General features: G+C 52.0%; 1 protein-coding gene across 1 annotated transcript in view; it reads left to right on the forward strand.

The window, feature by feature from the left end:
* ASAH2 (N-acylsphingosine amidohydrolase 2) overlaps positions 1 to 8,543 on the forward strand; it is a 43,881-nt gene extending 35,338 nt beyond the window's left edge. Inside the window, exons 19-20 of the mRNA XM_078603610.1 lie at positions 1,809 to 1,897; positions 6,561 to 8,543. Coding sequence (XP_078459736.1) covers positions 1,809 to 1,897; positions 6,561 to 6,744 — 273 coding nt within the window. The 3' untranslated portion in view covers positions 6,745 to 8,543. The remainder of the gene's footprint in view (positions 1 to 1,808; positions 1,898 to 6,560) is intronic.
* The last annotated feature ends 6,415 nt before the right edge of the window (positions 8,544 to 14,958 follow it).

Here is a 14,958-nt window from a genome sequence, read left to right on the forward strand (position 1 = left end):
AGTTTGGTTGTGACCTCCTGACCTCTGACTGGTGCAGGCCAGGACAGCCGCGTGCCGATAGACATCCACCGCTGTGGCAAATGGGGCTCACGTCTGGGCGCTGGTGCGGAGAGAGGGACCGGCAACCCCTGTTCAATGAATTTAATTCCCAGAGGACCTTGGAGGAATAATCTAAGTCGTCGTGCACCAGTGGGCTGGCACCCGTCATGTGCCGTAGTCAAGCTCGATTTTGTGAGAAGTGGGAATCCGCAAGTCCCGCGTGGATCCGGCCTCGGCCACTTCCTAGTGGTCAGGGGACGAGGCAACCTCTACACTTCTACAAGCTGTGCGCAGCACTGTGAATGCGATTGGGAAATGTGACCGACTGCCAATCTCGACTCTTCTGTTAAATGCGTGGGCAATGTAAACCAAAGGTTCCTCTTCGGCACTCTTATCTTACTCCTACAGCCGCGGCTTCGGGCTCCATCAGTGGTATGTGGATGTATATGTTGCTGTACTCGGTTAGGTTAACTATTTGCAAGTAAATGCTAAGTGGGTCATTTTTGCACTAAAGTGTTTGTAATATGCAGTATCGTAGGAACGTAGAGTCGACTTTGGTGTGGTCGTGCCCACCGCACGCGATTGGTTCGCGCTCCTGCCACGGGGCCATAGCGAGACGGTGCCATGTGTGGCAATGCCGGGAAGCCAGCGTGCCACCATATCCTGCGGATCACGAGACACTCAAGATGCACCAACAACATGAGCCTCTTGTCAATACATCGTATAAGTGAAGATTCCCCCGATAGCCTTAACAGATTGTTGGGGCAAGTGCTGTTAGCGAGCAGCACCTATGAAGGCCCACACGGCACACGAGGGGCTGGGTGGTCAGCACCACGCCCGGCCGCTTTTTTCCTCCCTCGTGGTGATGCTTGCACACCGCACCGGGTACTCAAATTATTTGAGGCTGAAATATCGTGACACATAGACACCCAGATGTAAGACGCACCCCCAAACTCTCGCTTTAAACTACAGGGAGGAAAAACATCTAAATCTCATAATCCAGAAACAATTAGTCTTACCGCAGAGTAAAGTGAAACTTAGTGTACATGCCGATGCAATTAGTAAGAGACAGCCATTGTAACTACTTATTGGCACACCTCGTGTGAGAACATTTCAGAACGCCGCCCATCGTTAAGATGTCGTTGCACCTATCGGCTCGCGACACTGCGGTGGTGGCAATGCCTCCCTGCCTCGCGACACCACAGGGGCCGTCGCTGGGCTCGTGTGCCATCGCCGCTCCTACGCATTGCACACTCCGAGCCCTCGGTTACCACTCCTATCAGCTCGGGTGGACATTTCATCGTGAATTTGCAGTTCGAGAAAGACGAGTTCTTGTTGTTTGTCTAAGCAAGCGGGAACTCAAGAGATCAGGATTAGTCTCCTTTGCAAGAGAGACCTCGGGTATCCATAACAGTTTATATGAAAATATATACGATTTGTCCACTTCAGTGTAGTGCGTTTCACTGTGCATTGCCGCCGTACAATGTCTATAGCGTCATCGGGGCTACCAAGGTTTCCATGGTAGCATGTTTGATGATACGAGATGGTGTGTTTCTTTGTGCCTGCGTCTATGTGTATGTGTGCCTGTGTCTCTGTATTGTGTCTGTCTGTGTGCCCACGTCTCTTTCTCTCTGTGTGCGCCCATGCCTGTATGCTTGTCTCTCTGCTTGTGTCGTTGTGTCTGTGTGTCTGTGTGTCGGTGTCTGTGTGCCTGTGTCTCTGTGTATGTGTGTCGCTCTCTGTCTCTCTGTGTGCCTGCGTCCGCTCAGCGAGGTGGGACCTTCCTCACGGTGGAGATGCGCGACCCGCAAGCCGGGACCTGGCGCGTGATTCACACGGACGCATCGTGGGAGACCAGGTGAGACGCCACGATCTGTCGCCTCTCCTGCAGGGGGACACGAGCGAGGGGACTGGGGGGACGTCCCCACGTGCCCTGGCCAAGCCAACGTGTCGCGTAGCCACTCCAACCACTGTGCTCGTGCCGGTGCTGGAGAGATGTGGTTGACTACAGTTTTCATGTTATTCCATTCACCTTAAATCCATGAACGTGAAATTGCTTTTGCATAGCTGCGGTTCAACAGCACTTTGTAGCTGCTATCTATCAGCCAGTTGTTGAGCTCTTTAATGACCTCAACAACTGATTATCACTGGTTGCTCTCATAGAGAGGACAATTGTATCAGCTGCTGCTGCTGCTATTGTTCTTATTGGCGGCCGTGTGACATGGATTGTCATCCGGCGGAGTCGAGATGTGTGCAAGTTTAGAAGCGATGTTCCTTCAGTCCACAGGGAGCTCGAACACCTCCGCTACATGCACCAACAACGCTTTTAAACTCGTTTATTTTTCACTTACACGGATTCCTAATGCACAAGTGGAGAATGAGAGACTCTCTCCTGTGTGCGGCAGCCGCTACGAACAGCATGCCATGGACCATCGAACTTCGCACTGCCACAAATATACATGTGAAGGCAGTGGGTGGGTGAGTGGGTGGGTGCGTGGGTGGGTGAGTGAGTTGATGAGTAAGTGACTGAATGAGTGAGTGCGTGAGTGTGTGAGTGGGTGGGTGAGGGAGTGAGTGTGTGGGTGAGTGAGTGAGTTGATGAGTGAGTGAGTACGTGCGTGTGTGAGTGGGTGGGTGAGGGAGTGAGCGTGTGGGTGGGTGAGTGATTGAATGAGGGAGTGACTGAATGAGTGAGTGGCCAAGTGACCGAGTTAGTAGGTTTATCTGCAATTCACCAACTCTTAAGACAGAGCAATCGATTGGCTAAATCACTTAGAAGCGAATCTCTGATGGGTGCCACTCCATTGAAACCATATTCACTGCTCACGCAGTCCCCGTAGCGGCTTGCACCAGCGGCTGCCAGCTGCTACGCGCTCGTTCCTCTCTGACGGAGACTTCGCCTCGCATTATCACGCAGGCCGCACCTCTATGCATCCATGCAATGAATGAATTAATCACAGCCCTGCTATTCAAATGGTGTGCATGAAAAACCCAACTTCCGCATGCGGTGTCCTTATCTTGGTCAAACACACCGAGCGCAGAGACCTCCCTCAAGGAGCAGAGCTCCTGCACGCCACGCGGGCCGCCGCCTCTACGCACCACAGAAGGAGTGCGTTGATCACCACTCCAGCTGCGCTTCATTGTTCCATATCCTCCCAAAAGTATAATTAAATATGTACAGTAATACTGCAAAGGTTACCAGGGTGATTCTTTCATAGATACCCAATTGTTGAGGTCTAATCCCCCGCTCACTTCCCAACAGCCGAGTGAACATTGTGCAAACGATGGCTTCATACCTTACACAAGAGTATTTAACAGATGTAACCAGTGTGTTGAGATTGGTGGAAGTCACGTAGAGGATTTTAAACTGAGTGCCATCTCTAAATGGAGCCCCCTTGCATGTCACCACCGTGACATACAAAAGATGTTTACGATATGAGCACGAAACGTCAAGAATACGCAGTGCTTTACGAGCACATGAAATAGTACATTTTAGAAACTCGGGTGAAATTAGGAAGAGCTATGGCAGTTAGATATAAACAGAGGGGTAGACTTGAACATCGGATCGGCAGCAAGGCAGTTCCCGATCGCTGGTAAACATGGGATTTTAATTGGCTACTTCTCACCACGCGGCGATTAATGATCGATTTTTCGGATAAGATCGTGCTCGTAGAATGTGTGTCGTACACCCTCCTCCACCCGACGTGGCCAATTAATAAAGTTATCGCGTGAAGAAACGTGACCGATTTGTGACCGCTTGAGCAGCACCAGCGGTGATGCTGGCGAGCGTCACCGGTGGCGCATCGTCAGATAGCTGGCAGACATCTCGTGAGGCTGTTGTTAGAGGAGGGTTTACGACACACACTTTCCTTAACGCGATATGACCCAGAAATCTATTACGAATCATACTTTTGGTCGCGAATGCCTACAAGTGTTAAATTGCGGGGTTTTTTTTCCCGTCGAGCATTGGGAGATAGAGCACCGTTCTCTCGAGCGGACCAGGTGGGAGAGCGAACGTGAGAGAGTGAGATGAGCTTTGTAAGTGGCTACAAGGTCGTGGAGGGTCTGGGCAGGTAAGATGGAAACCAAGTGGTATGTCTAGACAGAGCAGAAATGTGCAGTGCACGTTATCACGAGTCAGGGAACGGGAAATTATAGTGTGGAGTAAATGCAATCATTGAGTGGGGTGATGGCAATAATTGTTCCAGAATAATTTGAGCAACCAGCCGCCATTGTCCACACTGCATGAACGCAAGCCGTCGTCATTCTGAGAAAAGGTGGCTTAACGACGCGATTTACACCTCCTGGTGTCTAACAGCAATCATTGAGTACGTGGAGCATTCGCGCGATCACTCTCATCGCGCAGGGCCATCACGAGGGAAGGTGCTGCTGTTCTTCAGTCGACAGCAGTTTCGCAGTTGGGGACAGTGTTGCTGTGCGTGATCCCAATTGGGTGACTTGTGAGTAACTTTTCCAATTTAAAACATTTGGATCATAACACACATTATGCTCTCTCTTGCGAATGACGTCTCGGGAATTTTAACATCCACTGTGAGCGCAGTAGTTTTTGGTTAATACAGGCCCCAGAATCAATACAGGCCCCAGAATTAATACACGCCCCAGAATTACCACACACCGCAGCGTTAATCAGGGCGGCCAAATGTGGCCCATGGTGCCGGCACACAATGACTTACTCATTTCGAAAGACGTCGCGGGAACTTAAACGTACGCTGTGAAAGAGACGTCGTGCACTTTACGGTTTAACACACTGCAGTAATAACCAGGACAGCCTGCCGGATTCGAACTGCAACGCTATGTAATAAGCGGGCAATGCCATTCTGCTGGGTTGTGTCACCGCCCCGATAAACAAGTCGTCTTTTTTTCCACTTCGGAATATGCTTCTCATGAATGCTGCAAGTAGGCATAGCTCAAGAGTTTCTACATTCAACGTATCAACGCATTCCAGTGTGAGTACACAGAGAACCCAAGACTCTTTGCTAAATGTTTCCAACGTGATAAGAAGATCTTATGGGACTCCCTTGCCAGTAGAAAACATAAACCTTTTGCAAGGAATCCTGTCCCCATTTAACCACACATACTTGTGATGGCATGGTAATGTATGCGAGTACGTGTGGTTACTGCAGACATGATTCCTTGCAAAAGGTTTATGTTTGGTGTTTTAACATCTTAACACAATTGTTTTATTGCAGGAAAAGGTCAAATCTATTCTTATAAGAAGATCGTTGCGCCCATCATTGGCCAAAAGTGTTATATCATAAAATGTTGACTTTTGTTGGCAAGATCTCGCCGAAAGATCAATTTAGGCTTGAGATGAAATCCCTGTACAAACCACGGCTGCTCATTTCTCCACGTTCACTTCCATCAGAGTGGAGACTGGGGGGGGATTCCTTAGGACGAGAGACGAAGTTGTTTCCGAACGAAAGGTTACGACCACTGTTATTGGGACACCACGGCCATATGCCAGGCTCTTTCTGCAGATGTGAATCGACACCAGTAACACAGTGCCACAGTAACACAGTACCACAGTAACACAGTGCCACAGTAACACAGTGCCACAGTAACACAGTACCACAGTAACACAGTGCCACAGTAACACAGTGCCACAGTAACACAGTACCACAGTAACACAGTGCCACAGTAACACAGTGCCACAGTAACGCAGTAACACAGCGTGGTGCCCGACAGAGGAAGGTGCTCCGCTCTGCAAGCGCTGGAGTTCCTCGTGCAAACATTTGTGACGGTGTGGGGTTTTTTTTCAGACAATAGACAAGAACTGAATAGTTCAGAAGCCTCCGACCCTGTCGAAAAACTGCAGAACAAAACCTGACAATCACGCAAAGTCGTATGGACTGACGCGTGCTTGGAATGACACTTGAGAGGCAGAGAAGGGAACACGGGGAGTCGAGAACACATGCAGGCGAATGACTGAATTCAAATGATTAAGTCTGGCTTGGGCCAGACGTGTCAAAGCTCGAAAGGACGATGGGCGATAGTCAATAATAATAACGGAGCAACAACCAAGGAAGAGAAATTGAATTCATATGGAGGATCATGAAAGGGGGGGGGGGGCTTCATTCAGAAGTGGATTGACCATGCCTAATGACCATGGCTAATGACGATGCTTTATGTTGCTTTATGTTGCGTACGTGTTCATTTCACGCGATCAGAAACGTCGAAAGAGAGAGGCTGTCCTTTGGGAGGCCACCTTTCTCATTGACGACCGAACCCAGACACATCATTCAGTCAGCCTGGGCCTGTCATGAGCACCGTGCATTATCCCGTGATAAAAGTTTCAACGCAAAAAGTACCACACCTCGGCACGAAGCAGTTTGCTGGCTCCAAAAAACGAGGCAGACACCAATTCTCGGGACAACCGTCCGGGTCCAACGCGAAGTCCGACCCGCGTCAAGGCGTCATCCCAAGCTGTATTTCCCCGCACGCCGGACCCGCAGTGTCGCAGCGAGTCGCGCTCGTGCTGCGTTGTGTCGTCTCTTTTGCAGGTTCATTTGGGACAAGGGCGTTTTCGGGCGGAGCAACGCGACCGTGTCTTGGGCCATCCCGGCCACGGCGGAGGCCGGAAAGTACCGCGTGCGCCACTTTGGCCACTGCAAGAAGCGGAAGAACGGCACCGACTTCAGCGTGCAGCCCTACAGCGGAACCTCGCCGCTCTTTGATGTCGTTTGAATGAACGCCTCGAGAATGAAATCCTGTCTCGAGTAAGAGTCGGTGTCACTTGAGTTGTTTTGTTGTTGCAATTACGCGCAAGGATAACAGGGACAAACTTGTCCTGTGATTGTTTAAAACGTTCAAATGGAGTTGAAGCAGAGAACTTACACAACAAGCTCCATTCCAATAAAAAAAAATATATATATAATCTCTGCAAACGTATAAGCTGTGTAGTGGGTGCCGCACAAAGTAGTCATTGTATAGATTAATTTAATGAGAGATTTGGTTCTAATTAGGGGTGCGCGAGATATTCACTTTAACTTGAAACTCAGCCAAGTCCCAGATTTTTGTAAATATTCACATTCAGCTGAATGATTACAATAAACAAATCTGAAGTGGAATGGAGTAAAATACCTCGGTTAACTCAGGAGATGCATTCCATGACGTCACCTCGTTTTCAGAAACTGCGTTGCCTAAGGGCGATTTCACACGGGAGGCATGTTGGGGGGGGGGGCATTCCAGGACTTGAGAGGAGCGGGATACAAGAGGCATCCATTGCTGCATCGTAGCCCTGAGGCGGTCTGCTGGTTTAAAGTGGTCTTGAACGTGGACTGCGCTCACCCCAATGAACGCACCACTCCACTTTCGTCTCTCCCGGCTCTACCCTCCTCCTTATGATCTGCATTTTCGTTTCCAAAGAGATGGATTAAAGCTGCACTTCTTGCCCAGTCAAAGGTGACTAACACGAGATGGACGTCGGTTGGATGACATCAATGGGGGGGGGGGGGGGTAGTAAAATAACGTCGTCATTGTAAAAACCCCACACGGTCAACGTTTTACTGACACCAGGAGCCCGCTGGTCGTGCCGAGTGAGACTTGTGGAGACGCTCCTCACTGGCTGACCACTTGCTGCCAATGAAGTCAACAAAACCCACTCGATCGCGTTTACAGGACACACACACAGCGTTAACAACTCTTTTTGAATCGATTTGCATCATTTCTCAAGTTATTTTTTTCCGAAAATGTTTGTTGTTGCAAAAATAGGGGGCGCCTCCATGGACGACTTCGCTCTAAAGGAGTGTCGGTCCCATAGGATTCGTTAACCGAGGAATTACTGTACTGTATCACAACAACCGCCATTCGCCACTAAATGGCGGTGACATCACCACGGCGCTTGTGCCAGGCTATGTGCACGTTAAGGCCACATGAAGTGTCGAACGCCCGCTGACAAGAGGTCACGGGGCAGACCCAAAAGTGTATCTATTTGGTGTTTGAACATCTTAACACCGGTTTTATGGCCAGAAAGGGTAAAACCTATTCTTATTATTTGTCATACTTAGATACTGCCAAAAATGGTCCCATGATAATACCAATTGAGCAATTATTGTGTGCTGTAATTTTAGAATCTGGCAAATCTGGAGCGTGACGCCGGCACACAATGGCCTACTCTTGCGAGTGACTTCGGGTGTTTTAACGTAGACTCTGAAGGAGACGACACATTATTCCATTTAATAACACTTGCAGTGATAACCAGGGCGGCCGCTCGACCCGAACCGTGAACCTCTGCAACCACTGGGCCCCGTCAATGCTCCACCAACCGAAAGAGTGAAAGATGCGACTCTTCTTCACGCTCCTATTTTCTGCATCCGTTTTCATAACGAGCATGGCTCGCGATGAATCTCACGCAAATGCAATGATCCGTCTACCTGATTTGAGTCGTTTATAATGCGTTACCAAGTACGCACTGGATTTACGATTACGATACTGGGAACGCACTTGAACAGTTTTGAAAAGGAATTAAAGCTTTGATACGTGAACCCCAGGCAGTGTGTGTGAGTCTCTGGCTGTGTGTGTGTGAGTCTCTGGCTGTGTGTGTGAGTCTCTGGTTGTGTGTGAGTATCTGGCTGTGTGTGTGAGTCTCTGGCTGTGTGTGTGCGTCTCTGGCTGTGTGTGTGAGTCTCTGGTTGTGTGTGTGAGTCTCTGTGTGTGTGTGAGTCTCTGTCTGTGTGTGTGAGTCTCTGGCTGTGTGTGTGAGTCTCTGGTTATGTGTGAGTCTCTGGCTGTGTGTGTGAGTCTCTGGCTGTGCGTGTGAGTCTCTGGCTGTGTGTGTGTGAGTTTCTGTGTGTGTGTGTGTGAGTCTCTGTGTGTGTGTGAGTCTCTGGCTGTGTGTGTGTGAGTCTCTGGCTGTGTGTGTGAGTCTCTGGCTGTGTGTGTGTGAGTCTCTGGCTGTGTGTGTGTGAGTCTCTGGCTGTGTGTGTGAGTCTCTGGCTGTGTGTGTGAGACTATGTGTGTGTGTGTGAGTCTCTGTGTGTGTGTGTGTGTGAGTCTGTGTGTGTGAGTCTCTGGCTGTGTGTGTGAGTCTGGCTGTGTGTGTGAGTCTCTGTGTGTGTGAGTCTCTGTGTGTGTGTGACTCTGGCTGTGTGTGTGAGTCTCTGTATGTGTGTGTGAATCTCTGGCTGTGTGTGTGAGTCTCTGGCTGTGTGTGTGTGAGTCTCTGGCTGTGTGTGAGTCTCTGTGTGTATGTGAGTCTTTGGCTGTGTGTGTGAGTCTCTGTCTGTGTGTGAGTCTCTGGCTGTGTGTGTGAGTCTCTGGCTGTGTGTGTGAGTCTCTGGCTGTGTGTGTGAGTCTCTGGCTGTGTGTGTGAGTCTCTGGCTGTGTGTGTGTGACTGTGTGTGTGTGAGTCTCTGTGTGTGTGTGAGTCTCTGGCTGTGTGTGTGAGTCTCTGGCTGTGTGTGTGAGTCTCTGGCTGTGTGTGTGAGTCTCTGGCTGTGTGTGTGAGTCTCTGGCTGTGTGTGTGTGAGTCTCTGTGTGTGTGTGTGAGTCTCTGGCTGTATGTGTGAGTCTCTGGCTGTGTGTGTGTGAGTCTCTGGCTGTGTGTGTGAGTCTGTGTGTGTGTGTGAGTCTCTGGCTGTGTGTGTGAGTCTCTGGCTGTGTGTGTGAGTCTTTGGCTGTGTGTGTGTGAGTCTCTGGCTGTGTGTGTGAGTCTCTGGCTGTGTGTGTGTGACTGTGTGTGTGTGAGTCTCTGGCTGTGTGTGTGAGTCTCTGGCTGTGTGTGTGAGTCTCTGGCTGTGTGTGTGTGAGTCTGTGTGTGTGTGTGTGACTCTGGCTGTATGTGTGAGTCTCTGGCTGTGTGTGTGTGACTGTGTGTGAGAGTTTCTGGCTGTGTGTGTGAGTCTCTGTGTGTGTGGTCTCTGTGTGTGTGTGTAAGTCTCTGGCTGTATGTGTGAGTCTCTGGCTGTGTGTGTGTGAGTCTCTGGCTGTGTGTGTGAGTCTGTGTGTGTGTGTGAGTCTCTGGCTGTGTGTGTGAGTCTCTGGCTGTGTGTGTGAGTCTCTGTGTGTGTGTGTGACTCTGGCTGTGTGTGTGAGTCTCTGGCTGTGTGTGTGTGACTGTGTGTGTGTGTGTGAGTCTCTGGTTGTGTGTGTGAGTCTCTGGCTGTGTGTGTGAGTCTCTGTGTGTGGGGTCTCTGTGTGTGTGTGTGAGTCTCTGGCTGTGTGTGTGTGAGTCTCTGTGTGTGTGTGAGTCTGTGTGTGTGAGTCTCTGGCTGTGTGTGTGAGTCTCTGGCTGTGTGTGTGAGTCTCTGTGTGTGTGTGTGAGTCTCTGGCTGTGTGTGTGAGTCTCTGGCTGTGTGTGTGTGAGTCTCTGTGTGTGTGTGTGACTCTGGCTGTGTGTGTGAGTCTCTGGCTGTGTGTGTGACTGTGTGTGTGAGTTTCTGGCTGTGTGTGTGAGTCTCTGTGTGTGTGGTCTCTGTGTGTGTGTGTAAGTCTCTGGCTGTGTGCGTGTGAGTCTCTGTGTGTGTGTGTGTGAGTCTCTGGCTGTGTGTGTGAGTCTCTGGCTGTGTGTGTGTGAGTCTCTGTGTGTGTGTGTGAGTCTCTGGCTGTGTGTGTGAGTCTCTGTGTGTGTGTGTAAGTCTCTGGCTGTGTTTGAGTCTCTGTGTGTGTGGTCTCTGTGTGTGTGTGTGAGTCTCTGACTGTGTGTGTGAGTCTCTGGCTGTGTGTGTGAGTCTCTGGCTGTGTGTGTGTGAGTCTCTGGCTGTGTGTGTGAGACTGTGTGTGTGTGAGTCTCTGGTTGTGTGTGTGAGTCCCTGTGTGTGTGAGACTGTGTGTGTGAGACTGTGTGTGTGTGTGTGAGACTGTGTGTGTGTGAGTCTCTGGCTGTGTGTGTGTGAGTCTCTGGCTGTGTGTGTGAGTCTCTGGCTGTGTGTGTGAGTCTCTGTGTGTGTGTGAGTCTCTATGTGTGTGTGTGAGTCTCTGGCTGTGTGTGTGAGTCTCTGGCCGTGTGTGTGAGACTCTTGATGGAGCCCCGAAATACGCGGGGAGCGGGATTGGAGACGCTCGAGGCTTCGGACATTCGCCGCGGACATCACCCTCCTCAAATCAAGGAATTTGTCACCGGGGGCGATTGGAGTGCATTCACGTGGCGGTTCGAGTCAGCCTTTCGGTCGGTGCGATGGACGGAGACGGAGGCGCTGGGGGTCTGCCCACGCTGTTGGATGATGTCTCCTTGGCGGTCTTCCGATCCATCCCGGCGAGCAAGAAGAAAATGCTGCGTGACGCTTTCACGGAAATGGCGGAGTTCTATGAACCGCCGACGGCGGCTACCAGAAAATGTATGCAACGGCGTCGAGGAGCAGAGGAATCGCCCTTGGCTTACCGAGGGGCGCTGTTAGCGCTTGCCATGGCCGCCTACCCCGATTCGTCAGCCGATCTCCTGGATCCTCTCATCCTTTCCAGAATGATTGAGCTGGCCCAGGAACTAAACATCTCGTTGCCGGTGTGCGGCCACGACCTGCTTACGTCTCGATGGGCGGCGCGCTGCTTGGACGCCAAGTTCAACCTTAAACGCTGGGATCAGATGGCGGCATGGACGGGGGATCCTGAAATAGATGGTCCACCGTTGGGGTGGTCTCCACGTCGGGTTGTCCACGGCTCCAATGAATCCAGCAACGACGAGGTGATGGCTGCTGTTCCTCGCTGGGTCCCGAAACGCCGGCCGCACGAGCAGCGTGATGGGGCCGGACGACCACGAGCAGGGACCGGGACGAGCGACCGCCGGGCGACGGCGCCCACGTGTTTTAAGTGTGGCTGACGAGGCCATTTCGCCTGGGATTGCCGCTGCCGACTTCAACCTTCTCATATCCCGTCGGGCCGGCTTCCATCTCCTCCACCGGACGCGGATCCACGGCACCCTCGGGCAAGTCGGCACATATCGGACACCCGGCAGGTCTTGTCACATCACCCATCCACTCGCACACATGTTTGCACTCCGGACGGGAAATTGTGGTACACCTGTGTCGATGCCGCACTCTGCTACACAATGGAAAAAATTGGCCCGTAGGGTGGTAGCAGCCGCGTCGGGGTCCTCGACGGTACGGGGTACCATTGATGGGATCGATGTTCGTATTTTGGTGGACACTGGCGCGTCTGCTACCATCATTTCCGATGTTATTTTTAATCTCCTGTCCATTCCTACGTCACGGATCCGACCGGCTAACGACGCGTACGTTGCTGCAAATGGGGGTAGCATGGGTATTTTGGGGCGAGTAGATGTGCGCATTGCTCTAGGGAATATCACCGCGGAGGGACCAGTTTTGATCTCACGTTCACTGGCCGTCCCATGCCTATTGGGCACCGATTTCCTGCGCCACATGGCAGTGAAAATACTCGTCGACCAAGGTTGCTTGGAAATGCCAGGGGGCCGTAGAATGTCGGTGCTGCTGTACCTGCTGGACCGTTCGCCCCCAGGTAACGCTGTTAACGCGATTGTTGCTGCCACGGTAGAAGTACCATCAGGCTCGCAAATGCTTATTCCGCTGCGTTACCGAAAGCGATTGGAAGCTGCGGACGGTGCGACGGGTGTGCTGTTGTCCCCGTCGAATTCTGTGGCAAAATTCTTTTCCCTAGCGGCGGCTCAAACTATCGTTCGGCCTGGTCAGGCCCCGTTTATACAAGTGTTAAATGGGGGCCCGGACCGGGTCGTCGTCCCGGCTGGATCGGTATTGGCTCACGCCACTACCGATTTCACCAGCTTTGAGGGTGAACCACCCACAAAAATGGCCGCTGGCGGGCCACGATCCGATCGTACAGCCGATCGATGGATCGCAGATTTGTGCGGGGAAAATACATCTTTATCGGCCACGCAGCAGAGCGCCTTGCATTCATTATTATCGGAGTATGCTGACGTTTTCAGTAAAAACTATTTGTATCTGGGCCATACCTCGCTCTTGTCGCACCATATCGACACCGGTGCGGCGGGACCGATTTGTATGCACCCGCATCGCATGAGCCCTGCAGAAAGGGAACACGTGCGTGGCGCGGTGGACGACATGTTGGCGGCCGATATAATTTCGCCGTCCAACAGTCCTTGGGGCGCGCCGGTGGTGCTGGTTAAGAAAAAGGATGGTGGAACGAGGTTTTGTGTGGACTTCCGCCGATTGAATAAGATATCCGTGGCGGACGCATACCCCTTGCCACGGATGGATGACTCGTTGGACGCTTTGTCAGGGGCAAATTTCTTCTCTAACCTCGACCTGTCGTCTGGGTTTTGGCAGCTTCCCCTCGATGACGCGTCCAAACCAAAAACGGCGTTCCGCACGCCACAAGGCCTCTTTGAGTTTAACTGCCTACCTATGGGCTTGAATGCAGCACCGGCGACGTTCCAACGCCTGATGGAACTGGTGCTAGCGGGGCTGCAGTGGGAAACGTTCCTCATATATTTGGACGATATCGTATTTAGCCGCACGTTCGAAGAACACCTCCAACGACTGGAGACTGTCTTTCAGAGGATGCGCTCGGCTGACCTAAAATTTTAACCAAAGAAGTGCCACCTTTTGCAACGGTCCGTCCGCTACTTGGGACACATCGTCAGCTCTGATGGTGTGTCCACGGACCCTTAGAAAACGGCGTGTGTCCGAGAGTGGCCCACGCCCACTTCGGTGGGTGACGTACGGCGGTTTATAGGGTTCGCATCCTACTATCGCCATTTTGTTAAGAACTTCGCGACGCTGGCTAAGCCGCTGCATGTTCTGACGGGGAAAAATCAGAGGTTTAAATGGGGCCCGGAAGAGGAGCGCTCTTTTCAATCTCTTTGGGATCATTTGGCCACCGCGCCGACACTCGACTACCCAGACTTTTCCCAGCCGTTCATCCTAGACACGGATGCTAGCGATATCGGCATAGGTGCCGTTTTGTCGCAGCGGAAAGACGGGGTCGAGCGAATGGTGGCATCACGTACCGCAAGGGTACTCGCCATGGCAATGCGGACGCTCTCTCTAGGTTGCCCGCAACTCCTCCCTGCGCCTGTCTGACGGGTACGCACCGCTGCGCGGCGCTGCCTACCCCGCCCTGTCCGGTCATGGGGGCAGTGTCAAACGATGAAGGCCAGGATGTACCCGTTGGCGCCGACAATACGCTGCATTTGCCGCACTCGGTGTGGCTACGTGAGCAAGAGGCTGATGCCTCTTTGGCTCCACTGCGGGAACTGATCGTGAAACCGAGATCTCATTTGGCCTTGGTTGGTGGGCGATATGGCATGGCTCCATTGCCCTCAGGTGCCAGTGGGTACGTCCCATAAACTGCACAATCCTTGGCAGGGGCCAGTGAGGCTGGTGGACATTCGGAATCCCCAGAGTGTTCACATCCAGTAAGGCCAACGTCGTTGGTATGTCAATTCGTCGCGGCTCAAGCCCTATGTTGACCCGTGTGCTGGACCTTCATCCCCACTTGTTAACCTGCTGGGGTCTGGCGTGCCGAATGTGCCACTTGCCTCGCCGATTGAGCCGATTGATCCCCAGCGGGGCTGTGTTCTACTCCCTGAAGACGCACAGGTTTTGAAGGACGACGAGACCCCGGACATTCCACCTCCAACGGGGCCTGTCCCAGACACAACGGAAACCAAAAATTCTTCTTCTTCTCCACTGCAACCACCTCCTGCTGAACAGTCGGCGAGGCAACCACGCGCGAGGGGAGGAGAAGGTCCGGCGTCGCGTACGCGGTCAAAGTCTCTCCCATTTCGCTAATGCTGTTTTCCTTGCGGTCTGTCACCCTGGTATTACTGCGCTACAGGGGTGCCCTAATGTATGTCGGTTGTTTTAATGTTTTAATTCCTCGGCGCGTTGGCGCCTACTCCCCCTACCTTGTTAATGCATCATGGATGCCCTAAGATGTTATTCAAAGGGATTCGGGCTGTCACTCTTTTCCCAGCCGAGACGGCTGACTTTTTACACCGGGGGGGGG

Source organism: Lampetra planeri, chromosome 20, assembly GCF_965212315.1.
Source record: "Lampetra planeri chromosome 20, kcLamPlan1.2.h2, whole genome shotgun sequence".
In the NCBI taxonomy this organism is placed as follows: Eukaryota; Metazoa; Chordata; class Hyperoartia; order Petromyzontiformes; family Petromyzontidae; genus Lampetra; species Lampetra planeri.